The 24,020-nt window shown below is 42.1% G+C and overlaps 1 protein-coding gene across 1 annotated transcript in view; it reads left to right on the top strand.

Annotated features, from left to right (window-relative positions):
* LOC149777224 (uncharacterized) overlaps nucleotides 1-22,896 on the top strand; it is a 55,568-nt gene extending 32,672 nt beyond the window's left edge. The window contains exons 3-4 of the mRNA XM_089941964.1: nucleotides 1-738; nucleotides 21,738-22,896. The exon at nucleotides 1-738 is cut by the window's left edge and continues 378 nt beyond it. Of these exons, the coding sequence (XP_089798090.1) occupies nucleotides 1-738; nucleotides 21,738-22,033 (1,034 nt within the window). The 3' untranslated portion in view covers nucleotides 22,034-22,896. The remainder of the gene's footprint in view (nucleotides 739-21,737) is intronic.
* The last annotated feature ends 1,124 nt before the right edge of the window (nucleotides 22,897-24,020 follow it).

Below are 24,020 nucleotides of genomic sequence, written 5' to 3'. Positions count from 1 at the left end.
AACAGGGAAATGAGATGGCTGAAAGGAACACAAATCGGCTGAAACATGTGAACAATGCAATTGCACAAGGGATAACATATATTCGGAATTCAAATGCTTCTATTTTACCGCACTCCATTATCCAATACAATGGCAGTAGCACATCCCCTGTTCCTTTCGATGTATTGAAGTTAACACAGAATTTGCAGCATGTATACGCCTTTAACAAACAATATCCGTCCAGCGAAGGTAGGAGTTTCCAATGCGTTCAGGCACATACAATTCCATCCTTTAATATCTGTGTCTTTCCATTCAAGGAAGATATATATGTTTCAAGTTCCTTACAAAAAGCAGGAATATGGGATATGGAACAGACAATATTAATAAAAAAAGCATTAAACAGATTTCCTAAGGCAACTTTTATCGATGTCGGGGCTAATATTGGGTATTTCAGTCTACTTGCACGGGCAATGGGGCGAACTGTAATAGCTATTGAACCAACAGACGAAACTTTTCTCAGACTTCAAGAAGGGGTTGTAAGGAATAAGTTTTCAGATAACATGCTAATGCTAAAATATGCCATATCTGACAAAAGAACGACCGTTGTAATGGGTGAAGATGACCACAATAAAGGAGGTATTGCAGTGACCAGAGAAATTAGCGGTCCAGCTAATATATCACGGTCAGTGGAAGCTATAACCTTGGATGACCTCGTCAATTTCATTCCGACCAAGGAGATCATTATAAAGATGGACATAGGTACGGCAGCTGTATGTATGTATGTATGTACGTACGTATGCACGCACGCACGCACACACACACACACACACACACACACACACACATATATATATATATATATATATATATATATATATATATATATATATATATATATATATATATATATATATATATATATATATATATATATATATATATGTAAGTAGTGAATAGGGATACTATAACGTAAATGGGAATTAGCATTACAGACCCCCCTGGGAACATATAGCGTCAATGGAAATTTAACATGGAGAAAAATCGTGGGAACATATAGCGTCAAGAGAAATTAACATGGAGAAAAATCATGGGACTGTATAGCGTCAAGGGAAATTGAACATGGGATTTTATTTTTTTTTTTAATTTTTAAAACAAAAAAAAATTTTTTTTTAAAAAGGGTAGGCAATTGAAAGTCATTCTCTTTTCGAGAAATGTGGGTGGCCTTGAAAAGGGCCTTTGTGTTTATGTTAATATTAATATTAACATAGATGGCATCTGTCACATCTTCTTCTTCTTCTTAAACTCCTTCTAACTGCAGGTCCATACACAAGTACCCTCTTGAGACATCCTTGTCTTTCTATGTAAACTCTTCTCATCCATAGACTAGTATCTGTCCTATCAACAACAGTCCACTTGGACCGGACATACATGAGCATGTCCGTCCTAAACATCATTGAAGACACAAGGGTGGATGATTCAACTGTGGTCCACATCGTGAGGCGACGAGAACAGGTGAATCAATGCAGTGAACTGCGCTTATTTACAGGTACAGGAAGGATTGAAACGGATTGAGTTCATTCACCAATCCCAACACGCGTTACAAAATTCAGTCAGCCCGCATCCAATCCGAAGAGAGCAGTCTGTGACGTCACGTGGTCTATATAGATTCGCTAGCGCCTGTGTGCAGTCAATCTATGCGACAGTGATTCAACATGACGGAAACTCAAAAAACGATTCATTGGGGTGCACCAGCAGTGGAGACCGCCAATGGGAACCCGGACTTACTTTCAGAAGAGGTACATTGGGATTTTGTGGATTTTCTTACCTCGCAAGAATTTGTTCCGGAACCTTCGTTACCTTCTTCATTACCGCAAGTGGAGAATTTTAGACAGAGACAGAAAGAAGAATTGGAGAAATTTATACAACGACAAAAGGAAGCGGAACAAGCTTTTCTCCTACAGCAACAGCAACAAGAAGAAGAGGTAAGAAAAAAACAACAACAAGAAGAAGTAGCAGCAAAGAAACAAGAGGGTGAAAATCAAACGGTCACGGTACTGTTGGACATTTTAGCGGAGTTAAGAAGTCTGAAACAAATGTATCAGACTTCTTTATTATGACCAAAGAGAATACGACCTTCCCGAGCTAAACACGTCAACCCTGTGACTAAGCCTACCGTACCACCCTTAGTGATTTCAACCCAATCATCATCAACAGTACGCAGTCCAGAAGTAGGCCTTGGCCGTGGCAAAGGCTTAAGGCACTTAAAGTTGATTGCTTAAACTTACCCCTACACCAAAAAAGGCCCTTTTCAGGGCCACCCACATTTCTCGAAAAGAGATAGCCTTTCAATTTGCCAATAACTCAAACAAAAAAAAAACAAAAAAAAAATTAAAAAAAAACCTACCCATTTTACCCCTATAGTACGTGTCTTTGTATGAGTGCGTGAGTGTACGCTCTTATTTTAAAATCAAAACTCAAAGACACTTACCTTATATAATTAATTTATTCTTTTATCCATTGTTACAATCCAATTCACAATTCACAACAGAACACTTTAAAAAGTTCATTGACTTCTTCTTTCTCCTTGTTTAGTCTCTCTGTTTTTTAAATTTCTTCACCGTCTTTTCCTCTTCTTCCTCCTCACTTTCTTCCCTTCTTGTTTTCTTCTCCTGTTTCTTTTTCTTTGCCTCTTGTAAATAGAATTGTCTTCTTTCTTCTTCTTCTTCCTCTGAAGAATCCCTCTCTTCCTCTGAAGAATTCCTCTCTTCTTCTGAAGAATCCCTCTTTTCTTCTGACTCCTCTTGTTTCTTTTTTGGGCAATCTGGAGACCAATGTCCTTTTTCTTGACAATAATAACAGGTATCTTTACTTTTGTCTTTTCTAGCCCCTTTTTTTCTTTTTTGACGGTCTGGACACTATGAAGACCAATGCCCTTTCTTCTGACAGATATAGCAAGTATCTTGACTTTTATCTCGAAAGGAAGGAGAGTAGTCCGTGGGCTGGTCTGAAGAGAATTTTCTATTGACCCCTCGCAAAGCTCTGATGAAACGTTCGATTTGGCTAGTCTCTTCCATCGTTGTGCTCGGTTAGAGAGTGAAATGAATAGTGAAAGGACAAGACACACACCCTTTTATATACGCTGGTCCGCCATGACTATAAATTAGTCCATGGTGTTTAAACTTGAGTCATTTGACGTTTTTCACTCAAGATGAAACGATCCTATTCATTCGAGAAGAAAGAAGAAGAAAGTAAGAGGCAGAAACGTGATCTATCGCCTCGTACCAGGGCTGAAGTCTTGGCACAAATTCATGCCAGTGATTTTGAAGAGGACATGAGTGAACCAGAATCCGAACCCTCTAAACCAAGTTCGCCACTCTTAGTCAACCCTGAAAAATACTATTCCATTCGAGAGACGGAAAAGCGCTCCTCTAGAAAATTTAGAACCACGGCTTACAAATACACAGTGAAGTTTAAAGATTTCAAGGCTGAAGTGCCGTTAGAGAAAGCAGAAGTGTTCATCACTGGGGTGTGGGATTCCTTGCTCACCGCACTCAAGCGACAATGTCAACCCAAAGAAGACGATCGCTTGAGACTTTCCATACAACACGACGGTTTGAAATCCCCTGTTTGGATCGAGTTTAGCACCCCTGCAGAATTGACTGCTTCCAAAGTCATGGACAAGATTCAACACGTGCAACAATCTAATGACCAGTTTGACATCACCGATGGAAAAGCCACACTGGACATGACCCACGTCAAGGGACTGGACGCAAAACGATGTTATTGGTGAACGAGCTTCGCAGCATTAAGCGTAGCCTCGTCCAAATTCACAATTCTCAAGACCAGATGTGTTTAGCCCGTGCCATCGTGGTGGGACAAACCTATGTCAACAAGAACGACACGGTAGAATGGAAAAGAACCTGGAAAACTATTCAACAATCCGACCGAGCCAAACAACGAAATGAAGCAGAACTCCTGTTACAACAAGCCGGACTGTCCAAAGACACACCCTGCGGTATTCCTGAGATGCAAAAATTGCAAGATGCCCTAGCTCCACGATACACCTTGAAAGTGTACCCTCAAGAAATGCGCGGGCCTCTGTTGTTTCGAGGGAAAGACTTTATTATCACGATGACCATTTCGATACCATTACCAGTATCACCGGATTCCTAGGATACGGTTATTACTGTGAGAAATGTGACCATGGTTATAATAATCGAGAGCAACACAAGCATTGCGGATTGAAATGCTCAGGATGTTTAGCCTCTCCACCCTGTCTGAGCGAAGGACCAGTGCCTTGTTCAACTTGTCTGCGCACGTTTGTCAGCCCTGCCTGTTACCAACAACATTTGAAGACGCAAGGTTCACAGAAGAAATGTGCTTGTCAACTGCTGAGATTGTGCCCCACGTGTGGACAAGGCCTATGTACCAATAGTGCCAAGGGACACGTATGTTCAGGAAAGAAAAAATGTCACATTTGTCACCACATCGTGGACTTGGAACACCAGTGCTACGTGCAAAAATACCAACCAGAGAAAGAGGATGGACACAAGAAGAAAGGCAATTTCATCTTTTTCGATTTCGAATGCATGCAAGAGACCGGCATTCACATTCCTAATTTCTGCGTGGCTTATCGAGCGTGCGAGAAGTGCATTCAAGAACCTATCTTCAGTCATTGCCCTCACTGCAGCAAGATTCCTGGAAGGCGTGAAAAAATCTTTCGGGGACCGAACACGTTAGCCGATTTTGCCCAATGGGTTTTACACCCCATCGACAAGACGTGGAGCCAAGAGGACATCGAACTTTACGGAGATTGTCATCGTCATGCCACGGTGATGGCTCACAATTTCTCCGGATACGATGGACAGTTTCTTTTGAGATACTATACGGAACAAGGCACCGAGCGTCCTAAAGTCACTTTGAACGGAGCCAAAATCATTTTCATGCAAGTGGGACAAGTACAGTTTAAAGATTCGATGAGCTATTTGGCCATGCCTTTGAGCCGAATGCCTAAAACGTTTGGAATGACAGAAATGGCTAAAGGGTACTTACCACACTTTTTCAATACGGAAGCCAATCAACACGCCGTTCTACCCCATTTACCTGAGGCTCACTATTACGACCCCGACAACATGCGTACCGAACAACGAGAAGCTTTCTACGCTTGGTACCAGGCTCACGCCTCCGACCCTTTCGACTTTCAGGAAGAAATGTTAAAGTATTGTCGTTCCGACGTGGACATTTTACGACGTTGCTGTGGAAAATTTCGAGAACTGTTCATGGAACACGGAGGGGTCGATCCTTTGAAAGAAGCTTGCACCATTGCCAAAGCGTGTTCCTTAGTGTACCGGGAACGATTCATGCCTGAAAACACCGTAGCTGTCATCAGTCCTCAAACGACCAACTATGTCAAACGTCAATACTCGGTCAAAGCCTTACGCTGGTTACATTACTTGTGCGACAAGGAGACAAGTGGATTCAGCATGCCCGCAACGGAGGGGGCGAAAAGACCATCGGAACGCATTCGGTCGATTCCTGGGACTTAGAAAACCCCAAGATCGTGTACGAATTTAACGGTTGCTTATTTCACGGATGTCCCGTCTGTTACCCTGACCGTGGCACTAAAAATCAGTTTTTACAACGAACCATGGAAGACTTGTACCAGGCCACTTGTCAGCGATGCCTAAAGTTAGAACAAGAAGGATACCAAGTGGTGGAAATGTGGGAACACGAATATGATCACCGTTTGAAAACCGATCCCGAATTTAAACGCCTCGTGGAAAGTTACCAGTTCATGGACCCCCTGAACCCGAGGGATAGTTTGTACGGAGGAAGGACCAATGCCACCTGTTTGCTGTACCAAGCCGACGAAGAGAAAGGAGAAGAAATCAAATACTTGGACGTGAGTTCGCTGTATCCCTACGTGTGCAAATATTGTCGCTTTCCTCTAGGGCACCCACAATTGCTGACGGAACACATCGACCTGAAAAACATTCGACAATACGAAGGCTTGATCAAGTGCAAAGTTTTGCCGCCCACGGTCTTGTACCATCCCGTGTTACCTCACCATTGCCAAGGCAAACTGATGTTTCCTTTGTGCCGTACTTGTGCCGAAACGTGCAACCAGGACCAACTTTGCCATCACACCCAAGAAGAACGGGCCTTGACGGGGACGTGGGTCAGCGTGGAATTGTTCAAAGCTCTGGACATGGGATACCAACTGTTAGAAGTGTACGAAATTTGTCACTTTCCCAAGACACAACAATACCACAAGGGTGACCCCACGCAGAAAGGCATTTTCGCCGACTACGTGGATGCCTTTTTGAAAATGAAGCAAGAAGCCAGCGGCTATCCGTCCTGGTGTCACACTCCCGAAGACCAATACAATTCAAAGAGAAATACTATGAACAAGAAGGCATCTCTTTAGACCACATCGAGAAAAACGAAGGCAGGCGATCGTTTGCCAAAGTGATGTTAAATTGCTTGTGGGGTAAAATGGCACAACGCCCGTGTTTACCCAAGACGGAATATTTGACAGAACCTTCCCGCTACTTCCAGATGATTCACGACAAAACCAAATACATGAAACACGTGGACGTCGTTCGAGAGGATTTGATCTTGGTCAATTACGAAGAAGATCTGGACTTTGTACAAGACGACCCTTTTGGAAATGTCATCATTGCGGCTTACGTGACAGCTCATGCTCGCTTAAAATTGTACGAAGCTTTAGAACTGTTAGGGGAACGTGTCCTGTACTTTGACACGGACAGTTGCATTTACATCCATCACCCGAGTCAACAGCACCCTAACATCGAAGGAGACAGTTTAGGAGCCTGGACAGACGAGCATCCCGACGACAAGATTCTAAGTTTCGTCAGTGGCGGTCCCAAAAATTACGGTTACGAATACCGGGACAAACAAGGAGAAGTGCACACGCAGTGCAAAGTGAAAGGATTGACTCTGAATTATCGTACCAGTCGAGTAGTCAACTTTGGGGCATTGAAAGAAGCCTTGCAATCCGGAGAAGATGAACACTTTAAAGTGACCACCTATCAACCCAACAAGATTGTACGTTTACCCACTCACCACATCGTCAGTCGACCTTTGGAAAAAGTCTATCAAATCGTGTACCAGAAGCGAGTGCGACTTCCCAATCATTTCACCTTGCCGTATGGACACGTCGGTATTGGTCTGTATATAAAAAGGAACCCTAGGCAAGATCGATAGTTCATTGTGACTACCAAGACCGAGCGAACAAGATGAATACTTTCAGAGAAACACAAAACAAGTTGTTTAGAAAGGCACAATTCAAGTGTGGGGCTTCTGAAGTGGAATGTTATTGTGAGCCTTGCGATGGGTACGATGCTGTACGTTGTGACCTTAGCGACGCCGTAAAGCATCATGGGAACTTTAGTGTCACTACCCCTATCATGGAAAGGGATGCTGTGCGTGTCAAACCTGAGGGATGCGAAAGTGATGCCGCTCGTCCTCTTGGACATTTTACTGGGTTTCGTTTTAAAGAGGAATGTTCACCTTCACGTCTACCCCCCTACGGATGTCATCCAGCCCTGAGCAAACTCCTGTTCATGTCACCCAACCCTCATCGAAACGAACCTGTGAAAGACGAATATTCGTTTCCTGTGCGTTTGTCGGAATACTGCGACTTTGAAAATCGTCTTCAATCGTTCAAAGGAAAATGGCCTAAGTATCTGGGAGGACCGACCCCCGAAGAATTAGCCAGAGCCGGATTTTTCTACTTGGGCGAAGGAGATAAAGTCAAGTGCTTCAGTTGTGGTGTGTCACTTCACCACTGGGAACCGCAAGATTCGGCCTACGTAGAACATGCTCGATGGTCACCGAATTGTCATTACTTGCCCTTAGTGGGACCGAGACATTGAAGTAACTTACCATAATCTGTTCATGGATACTTTACACGAGAACATTCGTGCTTTGCCTGTGGAGTTGAGAGAACGCATTTACCGAGAGCTGGTCAAAATACAAGTGAAACGTAAAGCACAATTGCATCCGTTACGTCACCGGTGTTTGAACCACTGGTACCTGAATGCTATACAAGGACTGATTCAGTTGAAAGTGTTCCATTGGACGGACATTGATCAACGATCACCTAGTTTTAAAAAGGATTGGTTTGCTCTGGATGAATCTATCTACTACATTGTAAACTTACTGCATCGAATTCCAGAGGAAGAGTTAACGAATTACCAACATCTTGTTCACAATGTCAACTTAGTGAAAGAGGAAACTTCTGAACGAATTGTAATGTGTAAATTAGTAACTAAACGATTTAAATTCGACACTGAAGTAAAACCATGTCTGTGCAAACAATACATTTCTTGTGTCAGACAAAAGAGGATTTAGTATGACCTATTCATGGATACTTTGCTAGAGAACATTCGTGCCTTGCCTGTGGAGTTGAGAGAACGCATTTACCGAGAACTGATCAAAATACAAGTGAAACGCAAACGCAAAGTTATTCAACCGTTTTTAAATTATGCTCTGTTTCAAAGTATAAGAAGACTGATTATGAGTGGATATTACATTAGGCACAAAGGTAAACGAGGCTATTGGCCACCACCCAAGGATTCCAAGAACAGTGTATATACTTATGGATACTTTACAAGAGAACATTTTGGGCTTGCCTGAGGAGTTGAGAGAAAGGATTTACCGAGAGCTGGTGAAAATACAAGTCAAACGTAAAGAACAATTACATCCGTTACGTCACCAGATCTTTAACCACTGGTACCTGAATGGTATAAGAGGACTGATTCGTCAGAAATTCTTTCAGTGGTCAGACCTTGTTGAACACTTTCAGTTTGTGAATGATGAACTAGACGTTCGTAATTTTGGTTACTTCGAGATTCACCTACTGCAACGTATTGAGGAAGACGAGTTAAAGGATTACCAACATTTGTTACGTGGAATCTGCTTAGCGGAAGACGAAACATCTAGACGAACTCTGATGTTTCGGTTACAGTATGTAACATTTAAATTCCCTACTGGAGAACAAACATGTCTAGTTAGAAATTACCTTTATTGCTTCCGAAACAAAGAGACTATAAAATCAGGCTGACATGCCACGGATTATGTCACATATCATTGAACAGATTCCGTGGAAGGAACTCAATGAAAATATTCAAACCGTGGATCATTACCATCAATTATTACAAGAACTGTATCCAATCAATTTGGGACGACGCATAGTGTGTGTCTTAGTGACTTGTTTTCTGGGATTTCGTTTACCAGCCGATTCCTTGTGGACTCTTTACGATCAGTACTTACCACCCAAATGGTCTTAAATGGTCACGAAAAATTCCTTTTGCTCAAAGCCTTGCGTTTTCATCTGGATACTTCTCGACCTCTACGGGAAAAAAAGATTCGTCAACTTTTAGCTACCCAAGACGTGTATGACGATGTGTGTGTAGCTTGTGACTTACATCCCCATTGGACAGATGTCCGTGCCTGGAAAGAATGGGATTTTGAGGCTTGGACCAAAGAAGTGGCCCAGTATGCACGAGAGTTGTTCAAGGAAAAAAGTTACTTTTCAACCTGTCTTACTGACGGTGCCAGAAGAACCCGTCACCCAGGACAGGACTGTCGTGGACAGGCCTGAAAGACCCTTTCGGGAGGACACTTGTGTGACCTTACCCCTTACTATAGAACTGGTTAGAACATTACCCAAAACATGTTGAACAGACACTTGTTTTTATTCCACGTTAATGGTTATCATGTGCCTTTTATCCTTGTACTTAAGCCTTTGGCTTTTATGTATTTTTGTCTTTCGTATTCATGTTTGAAACATTCAAAAAACGTGTTTTGAAAAAAGTATATAAACTCTTGTCTTGTTTGTTTTCGTGTCACAAGTGACATTTCTCACACTATGGCTACCTCTGCTGTCTCTGCTCCCTCTTCCTCTACTGTCAAAGTCATCGACGAACACTTAGATCGTGCCAGTTGGGAGGCTTTGTATCTTCGCCATCCCTTTAACATGCTCATTGCTGGACCTAGCGGTTCAGGCACAACCGAATTCCTCAAACGTTTGATCGAACATAAACATCATTTAATCGATCGGCCGCCTCAACGGATCGTGTGGTGTTACAAAGAGTGGCAATCGGCGTACAGCCTCTTGCGAGAAAGTCAAGGCGATTCCATCGTGTTTGTGGAAGGCATTCCTAAAGAAGACGACGGCATCGTCTCTGATTCCCGTCAAACCCATTTGGTCATTTTCGACGACATGTTAGGAGAAGACGAAGAAGAAATTAAACTGTGGTTCACGCGCAAAGGGCATCACCGTAATGCCAGTGTCGTTTACATCAGCCAAAATTTGTTTCAGCAAAGTAAAGCCCATCGCACCATCAGTCTCAATGCGCATTACGTGGTCTTGTTTAAAAGCCCTCGAGATAAATCGCAAGTGCAAGTCTTAGCCAAACAGTTAGGAACGCCTTGGCTGACTCAGGCGTACGACGATGCCACTCAAATACCACACGCCTATTTTCTCGTCGATTTGAAACCTACCACCCCCGAGGATTTGCGATTTCGTACCCACTTGTTTCACCACTGGTGCCAAGACGGAGGGCCTGTCCTGTACACGTCTCCGTCCTCGACTTCATTTCACTCCCCATAAAAAAAATCTATAAAACCTCAGACCCTTTTCGTCTGTCTCACACAGTGTGAACATGACGTCACTTCACTCGCATCTTCCCGTCAAATTGATTCGTGCCTTGTATGGCATCAGTCGAGAAAAAAATCCACAAACACGAGCCCGTGTCTTAGAAGCTAGTCTCAAAGAAGTCTTACGATGGTTCACGGTGACGGCACGTCAATTACTCCAAGGAATCATTCAGATTCCTCATCAAACCAAACGCTTTTTCGATCGAAACAAAGTCGCTTTGGTCCAACTGGCCGATCCACGCATCGACACTCAAACCAAAAAACAAATCATTTTGAAACCTGGAGGGAGCGGTACTCTAGGAGGGGTCATCATTCGCTCTCTCTTAAGATGGGATCCTAATGCCCCCAAAGTTATACCCAAGACAAAAGTCCAACGAAGCCCCAAGAAGAAAAAGACCAGGTCCCTAAGGAGAACTTCTCCAGTGGCAGGACCCTCCTCTGACCAGACACCACCACCACCCCGGAAAAAGAAAAGAAGCCCCCAGAAAAAGAAAAGTCCACAGAAAACTAGTCGCAAGAGAGGCACTTCCGCCAGGACGCAACCTTACACTCGCAAACCACGACCTGCCACGGCGGTGACTGCGTCTCCGGCAGCTTCACGTGTGTCCACTTCTCCGTTAATGACACCCAGAACTGAAGAGTACTTGGAGACGTTGATCACACCAAGAACTTCTCCGTTGATGACCCCCAAAAGAACTTCCCCAGTGGCAGGACCTTCCAATTTAGTGGCAGTGGCTGCTGCTCACAAAGTACCTTCTCCCAAAATCAAAGTTCAAGAAAGATCGGGCATGTTACAAAGTTTACTGGATTTGTCCAAGCAAGAACTGGCTCGATTTAGTCCGTTACGTACCCCTGCACGACGTGTCATGCCTGTCCTCAAACTAATACGACGTCAAGACAATCAGTGGCGACGCGTTCCAGTATAAAAAAGGCCTGTGACCAAGTCGGGTGTCAGTGTGTTTTGGTGCTCCTGAAGACTCAAAGATGTCACCCTCCAGAAAACCCCAAGGAAAGAAAAGGAAAGGACTGCCACCACGTTTAGCCAAACATGGGGACATGTTATCTGTCCTGTCCAAAGCTTCTCCACCCCTACGAAAAAAACTCATTCAAACAGCCTCCAAAGAGGTCATCGATACCGTGTGCGAATGTTGTTTGAACGTTTTGAAAGGCACGATCCCTTTGTCCAAACACCAGAAACAATGCTTAGGCAAACATCTTCACGTTCTTCGCCAAATGGTTCAAAAGAAAATTCCCATTCGTCAAAAAAGAAGATGTTAGTGCAACGTGGAGGTATTTTACCTCTCTTGTTAGGCCCCATACTGAAAGGAGTCTTGGGAACCATGTTGGGAGGACTGGTGGGAGCAAGATAAAAAGGCTTCGGAAGTTCCAAGATCTCAGAATCGACCCCTGACAACCCCATGGAAGGACGAAAACTAGCTTTAGTGCCTTACAAACGATGGATGGAATACCATCGGTGGCAAGAACAACACACCCCGCATTTACCTTCCAATCCCAATTTGAGCGAGATGTCCCAGTTACAACACGAATTGCAGTCCTTGATGGATCGCCAAGATTTGTCCGAAACAGAAAAATCGCAAAAGTACGGTCAACTCTTGCAACGACTGCAACTCTTTCACCAGAAAGCTTTAGACGAAACAGCTCTACCCACTGTGAAAGATTTTAAGACCTTGATGAAAAGTCCAGCACCAGTACCAGTACCAGTACCAGTACCACCAGTACCCGTGACCAAGACAGAAAAAGGAGAAGAAGAGGAAGGGTTTCAAACTCCACCAGAAAAAGTACGCAAGTTAACAACACCACCTACCTCCAGAATTGGATGGATTAAAAAGATGATGGCCACCCCTTCTTCCTCACAAGAGAAAAAGAAAGTGAAGACAGAAGTGAAGACAGAAGTGAAACAAGAACCGATATCCCCCGCTCAGACATCCTTCTCCTCTTCGACACCTATTGCTGGCCGCACACGCAAAGCATTGCAATCCAAGAAAATACCCCAAGAGAAAAAGAGTAGCATCCTCCAAGAGTGGGTGTCTTATTAACACACCAACCAACACAAAAAAATGGAAAAAGTCTTAGCCAGCATTTACTACGATCCCTCCCATCCTGCAGGTTACGCAGGAGTTCAAAAATTGTATCGTGCTGCCAAAACGCGACTGAAAAGTCTCCGTTTACCTCAAGTGCAACGATGGTTACAAGAACAAGCTACCTACACTTTACACAAACCCATTCGACGCAAGTTTGCCAGAAGTCGCACCCGAGTGGAAGGCATCGATCATCAATGGCAAGCCGATTTAGCCGATGTCTCTCATTTGGCCAGCTACAATCGTGGCTACAAATATTTGTTTTGTGTCATCGACGTCTTTTCCAAATTTGCCTGGGTCGTGCCCTTGACTTCCAAATCGAGCAGCGAGTTAGTGCGAGCCCTGCAACGAGTGTTGAAACAAAGCGGTCGTCACCCTCTTCGATGGCAAACGGACAAAGGTACCGAATTTCTGAACCAAGCTTTCCAAAAAGAATTAAAGAAACGTGACATTCATTTTTTTACCACCGAGAATCCCGAAACCAAAGCCAGCATCGTGGAACGTTTTCAACGCACTTTGAAAGAACGCATGTGGAAATATTTTACGCATCACCACACTCTGAAGTACATCGACATCTTACCGCACCTGGTGCAAGCGTACAACCAATCTTACCATCGAAGCATCGGACGTGCCCCGCAAGACGTGACTCCCGACAACGAAGTGTTGGTGTTTGAGCGTCTGTTTGGTACGTCCCCGACGAGGGCTGTCCCCGAGAAAAGTGGAATGTTTGCGGTAGGAGATTGGGTGCGCATTGGCAAAACCAAACGCACTTTCGACAAAGGTTACTTACCTAACTGGACGACCGAATTGTTTCGCGTCACTGGACGAGTGCATGGCCGTCATCCTGCCGTCTATAAATTGGAAGACATGAACGGAGAAGTGCTCAAAGGAACGTTTTATTTGCCCGAGTTACAACGTGTCACCAAAAAAGAAGACGACGTGTACGACATCGAAAGCATTCTCGAACGCAGAACCCGTAAAGTGGGCAAACGACGTGTCAAAGAAGTGAAAGTACGTTGGAAAGGATATCCACCCAGTTTTGATTCTTGGATCGACGCTTCGCAAGGCATCGACTATAAAAAGAAGTGACCATCATGCCCTTTCACACAGACGCAGCTACGTCGACCACTCCTTCACCTAGTTCTTCTGTGCAAGATTTACAAAAACAACCCTTGTGGGTGTGGTGTGGAGAACGTGTGCCTAAAACGCAAATCGTCTTTTTCTGCCAAATCTTCGTGGTGTATTGTGTCATCGGGGCAGCCATTGCCAATTTGAGTTTGCAACAAGGAGACAAACAATTGTGGACCATTTTATTGAGCAGTTGCATCGGTTACCTGCTTCCCAATCCCTCCCTGAAATTCTCCTCGAACGGGAACCACGGGAACCTTGTGTCCAGTGCCAGTGCCAGTCACCACTCCAACAACAACCACAACCAGAACCCCATTTTGGGCGGAGACACGCCTCTGACGTCCAGTAACCCCTCGGACAGCCACAGAACTCTGGAATTATGAGTCACCAAAACCAATTTTACTTAACCTTACCCAGTGACAGTTCCATGGAGGTGTTTCCCAAGAACACGTTGTGCTGTTACACGGCCAAATTACCTCAGGCCATCCAGTTAGATCACGAAGCCCATTGGGAAGTGGCTTTAGTGGAAATCATTCACCCGACCCAAGTCCTCAATGTCCTTCCCAATCAAAATAAATTTGATGTGGAAGTTCATGACGAGCAAGTGCAACAGTACTTGGATATCGACGTGAAATATGACAAGAAATCCAGTACACAAAATCAAAAGTACACCACCTATCACTTGTTCATTCCCCCAGGCTATTATTTTAGTGGTCAACATTTGGTCAGCACCATAGCCACCAGGTTTAATGGCGTGTTTCTGAAAGCTTTGGAGCAAGTCAAAAAAAGTGTCACCCTGGAATACCACAAAACAGCTCGTCGCTTCCTGATGAAATTTCCTGAGGGGGGTAAAATCATGTCTTTCTTATTTTGTCCTGAATTGTTTGACATGTTGGGCGGAGACATGATAATGAGAATGACCATGATGAAGAAAAACGAATTACCAATCGTTTACGACAACGATTCTTTTAGCAAGTTATTTCGTACCCCAGTAGAACTGAATCAAGGACTGAATTTGATGTTCGTGTATTCCGATGTGGTGGAGTACAACATGGTGGGACACACCTCCGTACCGTTACTGCGTGTCATTCCTTTCAAAGTGGATTCTGCCACGAACACTGACGAGGAAGGTGGAAACACTTACCACGTCCACCGCGAATTTGTACATCCTCACTATTTGCCTGTCAGCAAGTCGTATTTGGACACGGTCAACATTACTATAAAAGGAGATTTGGGACAAAATATTCCATTCACCAAAGGAAAATTCACGGTGAAACTCCATTTTCGAAAACGGTTCTCTCACGACTCGTAAGTCATGTATCCAGTGTACCGAGGGGTTGCTCGACAGCGAGGACACGGTTTAGGAGATATGTTAAAATCGGCCTTTCGTTCGGTGGCCCCGGTGTTGAAACCGATGGTGACACGTGGATTGCACGCCTTGAAAGATGCGGCACTGATGCAAGGCAAAGAATTTCTCCAAAATGTCATCATCGACAAGCAAAACCCTAAAGAAGCTGCAAACGGGCAAAGACATTTTGGGTCGCCGAGAAACATCTATAAATGCCCTGCACGCTACCGAGTCAGGCATTCAGCAAGGACAAGGCAGAAAGAGACGACGAAGAAAACACCCTTTCACCAGACTTCACACGTCTAAAGCGAGAAAGACAAAGAAAAGAAGAACCGTTCGAGACTTAGACGTTTTCGATTATTGAGAAAGAACACAAAAACAGAAAAAACAAAATGATGCACCGAGAGTCTTGCGCTTGTTCCAAGTCGGAACTGGATCTGTTTGCCATGCCCCCCACGATGATGACGATGCAAGAATCCCAGTGGGTGGAATTTCACCCCGTCTCCTCATTGACAGCCTCAGCTCCCATCGAGTTTGAAATCAAAGGACAGCCCGAAGATTACATCGATCTGAATAGCAGTTACTTGTACTTGAAAGTCAAAGTTGTCAATGAGGACAATTCGCCCCTAGATGGCGATGAGGTAATAGCTCCCGTCAACAATTTCATGCATTCGTTGTTCAGTGGAGTGGACTTGTACTTGAATAACAAACTAGTCAGTAGCAGCATGGATACTTCCCCTTATCGCGCCTACCTGGAAAATCTCTTGACGTACGGAATAGATGCCAAGAATACTCATCTCAGTGCCTGTGTGCTATGGGAAGCTGACGAAGCTGAAAAGTTTGAAACATTCGAAACTAGTACAACCAAAGACAACAATGATGGATTTGTAGAACGAAGAAACAGAATCATTGGAGCCAACAAAAGTTTAGAACTGATGGATCGTTTGCATTTGGACATGTGGTTGCAAGAGAAATATTTGCTGAACGGGGTGAATGTTCGCCTGAGACTGAATCGTAGCAGTACCACTTTCCATTTGATAGGTACTGCCACTTGCAAAACTGTCATCGAGGAAGCCAGGCTCTACGCACGACGCGTAGAAGTGTTACCTAAAGTGGGAAACGACATCAGTCAGACGTTGAGCAGAACGACCGCCAAGTATCCCATACGACGCGTGGTAGTGAAAACCTTCACCATTCCCAAGGGACAGCGATCCATGATCGAAGATCATCTGTTCCAAGGACAGTTACCCAAACGTTTAATCGTTGGTATGGTCGAGAGTTCAGTCTTCAACGGAGCTGCCGAAAAAAATCCTTTCTACTTTCGACACTTTGGCGTGTCCAAGATCGAAGTCAGTCGCGATGGCAAGACCTTGTGTACCCGACCTTTCGAACCTGACTTTGAGAAGAAGAATTACTTGAGATCGTACTTGTCCCTGTACGAAGCCACCGGACAGTTAGGAACCAACACCAGTCACGGCATTACGTACGACGATTCTGTAGGAGGTTATGCTTTGTGGGCTTTCGATTTCACTCCAGACCAAGGCAGCGACGAGGGACATTTCCACCCTATAAGATCTGGCCAGATTCGTGTGGAAATTCAGTTTGCAAACCAAGACCCTCATGTAACGGTGAACGTCATCCTGTATGCAGAATTCGATAATACCATAGAAATCAACAGTTTGAGAGAAGTCATTCTAGACTATTAGAAGTCATGGAAGACTGTTATCCCTCTTTACCTAGTGGAGAAACTTTGGACATGAAATGTGAAGAGACTGTGGAAGAAGAAGTTATCATGATGAAGTCGAGATGGCCAGAACAAGAAGCCCATTTAGTCTCCTGTTTTGCCAAACACTTGGTCGAAAAAATGACGGAATTGATCAAGAAAAATTGCTATGGATGTCAAAACGATCATCCCAGTCAAATTCAACACGACAAATGCCTGATGTTGAGCCAAGAAGAAAAATTGGACGAGTATCTGGACGAAGCTTGGAGTCTCATCTCGGACGAAGACGTGTGGCACCAGTGGTATAAAGACTTGCGTGAACATTCTTGTCCACCATTAACCACTCAAGAGATCCATCGTATCGAAGCTCTCCTGAATCAAAGTGAGGAGACGAAACGAAGAAACGGTTATTTGTCAGACATTTTCAAGCAAAAAGTCAGGATCGAATTGACGACTTATTATTACCTGTGAAGAAAAAAAAACACACAAATGGATACCTGGGAACTTTATTACCTTTTGAACCACAGTTCGTACACGGCTTCTTGGAATCCTGTCGTCTGTGCTAAAGATGAACTCCCTCATCGCAAACCTCAAGACCATCAAGCTTATGTCATCAACACGGACGACAGTCATCTCCCAGGAACCCACTGGGTAGCCGTTTACTTTCCTCAAGAAGGATGTGTGGAATATTTCGATTCGTATGGATTGCCCCCTTTGGAAGACAATATCATTGACTTTATGAGAAGAAATGCTCAAACCACCCGATTCAATAATGTGAAATTACAAGGCACAGATTCCTTGGTGTGTGGACAATATTGTGTGTATTTTCTGCATCATCGCAGCCTGGGCTATTCCTTAGAACATTTAGTGACTCATTTTGATCCTCGTTCTTCTTCTAGAAACGATGTGAAAGTAGATCGATGGTTTTGTGACCATTATACTTATCTTTTGTCTCAAGCTAGGAAACGTAGTGTTCATCAATGGCCTAATGATTTCCAACAGTGGAAATCACAATTTCATTCACAACGTTGTCAGCCCTGTTTAAAGTAGACTGTAAATTGAAAAAAATGTTTGTGATTAGAAAACAAATGTTAGGTGTTATAATGTTGGATTATTGTTAAAAATGTTAGAGTTGATGGTTAGTGTTAAGTGATTTTTGAATAAAAAATGTTGTGTTTTGAAAAAAATGCCTTTGTCGTTTGTTTGGCTATAAGAAAGTTGATTCATGCTCTTTGACTTCTTACTATCCCTCTCATGTCACTCATTGAACGTTGCGGCTCGAAAACCGTGGAGGGATGTTTTCCTTCACGTCCGCGCTTTGACTTTAAGAACCGGGGTAGTTTCCAGTCTAACCATCCATTGTCGACTCATCCTCCTACGAAGATGTGCTCCAAACTAGCTAAGCTAAACGAAGCCTACGTGAATTTGCATAGGGTCAGACACAGTCTGATACCGAAAGCTGAAGAGATAGAGAATGTGAGAATGTTAAAAGTCACTGAAGACCTGATAGAAGAGCTCTTCAGAGAAGAAGTGAACAGGGAGAAAGAAGAATGGACAGAAAAGTACAGACTTCAGAGACAGCAGCAACAGCAACAACAACAGCAGCAGCAGCAGCAGCAGCAGCAGCAGGAACCTGAACCTGACAGAGGCTTTGTCGATTGTCGTATCGACACCAAAGAGTTCTTCTTCTCTTTCCGAAGAAGCAGACCTATCGTCAGAAAGTCTATCCTCAGAGGACGTCGCATTCTTAGAAACTAAAAGATTGCCATAGCAAACAAAAAAAAACAGCCCTTTTCAGGGCTACCCCAATACTCTAGAAAAGAAATAACAATCGATTTGCCAATATGTGTAGGTAGAATAGTGTGAATATAAACACTAAATTTTTTTTATAGTGTGAGGGTATGTGTTTGTGTATAGGATTGTGTGTTTGTAAGTGCTCACGTACGTTGGTGTGGATAGTAGATTAAGATAATGTCTTTTGTTTTGGTATTTGAGGTGTGGGGAGAGTAGATTTGGGGGTTTGATTAGATTGATTTACTTATGTGAATAGTATATTGAAGTGATTAATATAAAAAAAATTTAGAATAGGAATGGGTAGTATAAAAAAGTGAGTGAGTGTTTCTTTTAGGTCCGCGTGTTGTTTTGGTCATGATCTAGGTAAGATCAATTTTATGTTTTTAGGGGAATGTTTTCCTTCACGTCCGCGCTTTTCGTATAAATTAAAAGTCACTCGTCAGTCCAGCTACCCTTGTTGATTGATCAACACCAGAATGAACACCAGACTAGCGAAACTGTTGGAACTTCATGTGCATCTGGAATATGCCAGGCGCCTGTTGAACGAACTGGCCGCGGAAGCCATTGTGGAAGAGGGAAGGATGAGAGAGGAGGAGGAGAGAAGAAACAAAGAAGAGGAGGAGAGAAGATACAAAGAAGAGGCGGAGAGAAGATACAAAGAAGAGGAAGAGGAGAGAAGAAACAAAGAAGAGGAGGAAAGAAATTTCAGAATCCCAGAAACAGAAAATTGGGATTCTGAAGCTATTTATCCCGCCTCTGCTCTCTCCCCCAAAAAAGTAAAAATCAACTGGAGAACAAGATGTGTATGTGGCGCCAGGCCTGGAAGGTGCCATCATTAACCAGGTGTCCATGAAGTTCAAAAAAACCCAGCCCTTTTCAGGGCTACCCAATACTCTAGAAAAGAAATAACCATCAATTTGCCAATGTGTGTAGGTTGAGTAGTGTGAATATAAACACTGACTCTTTTTTTAATAGTGCGAGTGTATGTGTTTGTGTGTTTGTGTTTGTAACGGCTCACGTAAGTTTGTGTGAATAGTAGATTATGGGTTTGTTTATTGTTTCTTAGCGTATGTGGAGAGTATAGTTTGGGTTTTATTGTATGAAATGAGAAAGTAGGGGATGTTTTCCTTCACGTCCGCGCGTTTTAAGTGATGATCTAGGTAATATCAATTTTATGTCTTGGGGGATGTTTTCCTTCACGTCCGCGCTTTTCGTATAAGAACCCACAACGTTCGTCGTTCGCACCATTCTACGGAATAAAAGATACAAGATGGAAGTGTCGGCGTTGTTTAATGACTTAAGAAATGTTTACTTTTGGATGATGGATGGAGAATATACTATTGAAAGGATAGAAAGAGAATGGAGGTTAAAAAAATGTCTTGACTATGTCATTGAATTAAAATTAGCCAGGAAGATGATAGAGGAGATGATAGAGGAAGAAGTTAAGAGATTGAGAGGATTGATTCAACCAGAGTATGTAAGAGTGGGGACAATAAAAGAGTCTATGGACAAGGTAAAAGGAGTGAGATGTTATTTAAAAGAGCTAGAGAAATGGTCAGAGTGGAAGTTTGTGAAAAGGGGCAGTGAACAACTAAAGAAAGCGGAAGAAAAGATGAAAAAGATAATAGAGGAAGAAGTGCAGAAAATTAAGGACAGGTGGGCAAAAGATAGAAAAGAAGAAGAGAATAGAAAGAAAAAAGAAGAATATGAGAGACTGAATAATAACTGGATAAAAATCCAACAGAAGTTCCGAGCCATGGGTGACCCGGACTGGATACCGGAAAATGAAAAGAAGAAGAAGAACAAAGGAATTTGGGGAAAGATTAGGGGCTGGATGAGGAAATGGAGGAAATAGAAGAAAGCCAAAAGCCCTTTTCAGGGCCACCCACATTTCTCGAAAAGAGAATGACTTTCAATTGCCTACCCCTTTTTTAAAAATTTTTTTTCTTTAACAATTTAAAAAAAAAAATCCCATGTTCAATTTCCCTTGACGCTATACAGTCCCACCCTGTTTAAATTCCTTTGACGCTATACAGTCCCCTATTCCCATGTTCAATTCCCTTGACGCTCAACAGTCCCACGATTTTTCTTCATGTTAATTTCCCTTGACGCTATATGTTCCCACGATTTTTCTCCATGTTAAATTTCCATTGACGCTATATGTTCCCGGGGGGGGGGGGGTCTGTAATCGAAATGATTTCAATCAACATTAGGATTAACCCAGCATTTTCCATGGAACTCTTGTAATTGGATTTATTAGACGAAATCTCTTCCCGCTATATAACTACCTATGGAAGATAAAACAAGAATATACTTGTAAGAAGAAACTTGAAATCTCTGGGAGATGTTTAAATAACGGTAATGCTGATTAGTATATCAGCTATATGAAGGAATTTTTGTTTCATGAGAAATTTTTAGTGTTGTTTGCTTCTTATACGCGCATATTTATTTTTTGTTTTCTTGTTTGTTTTGTTATTAAACTAGATTTGCTCCGTTAATCAAATTCTTTAGCGGAGTCACAACCTCTTTAGTTGAACGTACATGTATTTGCTATAGAAAGAAATATCATTGTAAGGACGATTTTTAACGACTTTGCGAACAATATTTTCCTTAGTAAGAGCGTTTGAGAGAGAGAGAGAGAGAGAGAGAGAGAAAGAGAAAGAGAGAGAGAGAGATGGGGCGATTTGCTGTAGTGACTAACTAACTAATTAACTATCGTCTCTAACCTTTTCAATCAAAATAAGCCATCCATTTTGATCATTTTGCTTTTGATAGATGTGATCGCAACAGTTGGTTGTCAATTTTCAGAGGGATATTAATCCAAATAAATATTCTCTTCAATCGAATCGATCCAGTTATTCAAGCTTCGCTATAATAATTTGCCTTCCATTTCAGAGGGATCTAAATATAAATTGCTATTCTCTAGGGAATTGCTCCAGATATTCAAGGCTCGGTATAATACTTTTGTTTTATTTTTCAGAGGGATATGAGTGCAAAGCATTACACTCTTCGAAAGAATTACTCCAGAAATTCAAGGTTCGCTACTTTTTCATGGAATGGTTCATTATGCCTCAGAACCAGGATAAAAAGGACACTCCGTGTCCAAAGGCGAATATTTTGCACACGCTGGCCAATATGTACAGCCTAGGATTTAAACCGTACTCAGTGGACGGCCGTGAACTCGACATAAACAATAGTGGAAGTTGGAAAACAACTGATATCTACTGGAAACCAGATGATTCTCCGAGGCTTGATGAAGTACATGTATTCAATTAGTTGGAATGTAAAAAAGAATAGCGGAAGTTGTACAGCAAAATACATCTACGAGAAACCAGTCGCTTCTCCAAATCTGTTATGATTTATATCTAGTATACTGGTCACAGAAATTGTTTTATTCGACAATCATTCAATTCGATGGAATATGAAGAAAATATTCTGTCATTTAGACAGTCATATTATTAAAATATAATACAGATACATTAATCGATAAGTAAATATTCATCCATTTTGATAAATTATAGGCGTGATAAATTTTGCTTTTCAGTCAGAATTTGCTTACCAAGAATTCCTGAAATTTCGCCTCTGAAGTGAATGTAAGTGACTTTTCTCGATGGTTATCTGTGCTAAGTCTTGGATCACATAGTACCTGAAATCACACTTCAACAACAGAAGATTCTAAGATCTATTAATATATATGAAGGTCGGTTTTGAAACATTCCTATCTATGGTTTTGTCAGCAGGAGAATTAAACTGAGAACAATATGCAGAGAAGAATTCCCTCCATTTTTATCATAACAAGAGTTCCAAGGAAAAATGCGTATCGCCTTGCGTCGGATTTTGTTTAGATTGTGTTTTTGGAGGACGAGTACATTATTGGCATATCTGGCACTTCTTTCTGATGAGGAAATGTAGCTTTGAGGTAAATATCTACACGAACAGAACAACGGTAGAACTTGCATTTGTTACACGTGCATAAAGGTCATTATCTCTTTCTCAAGAAATGTCCTTTACTTGTTTTGAAATAAATATTTATGTTTTGACAGAAAACGAATGCGTCATCAGATCTGTGCAGCATTATAACAATGTATCGATGATAGTATTGTTTGAGAACAAAATAAGGGTTTTCATCGTTGGATCAAGACCAGCCGTGAAGCAAAACCTAAAGGTTCTTTATTTGCTCCCATTCCATAATTTCTCAGGTATTTCTGGTTTTGAAAATATGAATGCACTAATTAAAGTATTAGTAATAAAACGATTCATCCAATAATGCATTGAGACTGTACCATGCATACTACATGAGATACCTTTATCACGAATTATTTCACACTTTTATCAGGATATAGAATTCACAATCATTCCTTTGCATGTTGAAAAGTAATTTGTTTTCTTCTCCTTTATTGAGGTTATATTTTCACTTATATTGATTAAATAAATACGAAGATTTGTAATTTAAATATGACATATGGTTTATATGAAGAAAGTAGAGCACAAAAGACACTGAATGGTTAACTAATTTAACGCTCATCCAGTTTAACTTACCAGCTGGTCGATTTAAACGAACAGGTAATAACGACCAAGAGGTAATTGAAAACATTTAAATGCATTTATAGTTGATATAAGTCATTTTTGTGCTTTAACTAACATTGCTACCGACAATACGATTACCCCTTCCCCTTCTGTCTCAATTAATCTATGTATCTACATAATTAATACATCGTCTCATTGATGTTTGTGAACATTGTAGAAGAAAACACATTTTGTTTTGACGAACCTGGTTCTTCAGGGTTACCTTTGAAAATGAATTTACGTTAAGTAACCCTGAGTGAGAGAAAGAGAGAGAAGGCTGTTCAATGAGACTGTTTAGCATGTCGAATTCAGGTTAGAATGTTGGGATTATTTATTTTATTCTCGTTATTTTCTTTATGTCGTTATTGATTCATCAGCATCAAGTCTTCGCCGATCTAGAAACTATGAAAGTGATAGCCTAGCAACTGTTGCAACAATATGATTTATTTATATGTGTGTATTAATACGATACATATAACTGAGTCCAATCAGTACTTTAAAAGTAATTTCCCCCACAAAACTAGTCCTTTGTGCAGTTAGACAGGTTTTTTTTCTTTTGTAAACTTCACATTTTATTACGTTAGGTCGAATGAAATATGTTTCTAATTAGGGATTCGATCTAATGACTCATCCTGTTTTAAGATCTATCTGAAGGAACCCTTACCGCCTGTGTTCTCATATAATTCTAGAGGAAGCT

Source organism: Sinohyriopsis cumingii, chromosome 18 (genome assembly GCF_028554795.1).
Source record: "Sinohyriopsis cumingii isolate HCF-2022 chromosome 18, ASM2855479v2, whole genome shotgun sequence".
NCBI lineage: Eukaryota > Metazoa > Mollusca > Bivalvia > Unionida > Unionidae > Sinohyriopsis > Sinohyriopsis cumingii.
The sequence above is the reverse complement of the archived record's forward strand: the minus strand, read 5'-3'. Positions and strand labels throughout refer to the sequence as shown.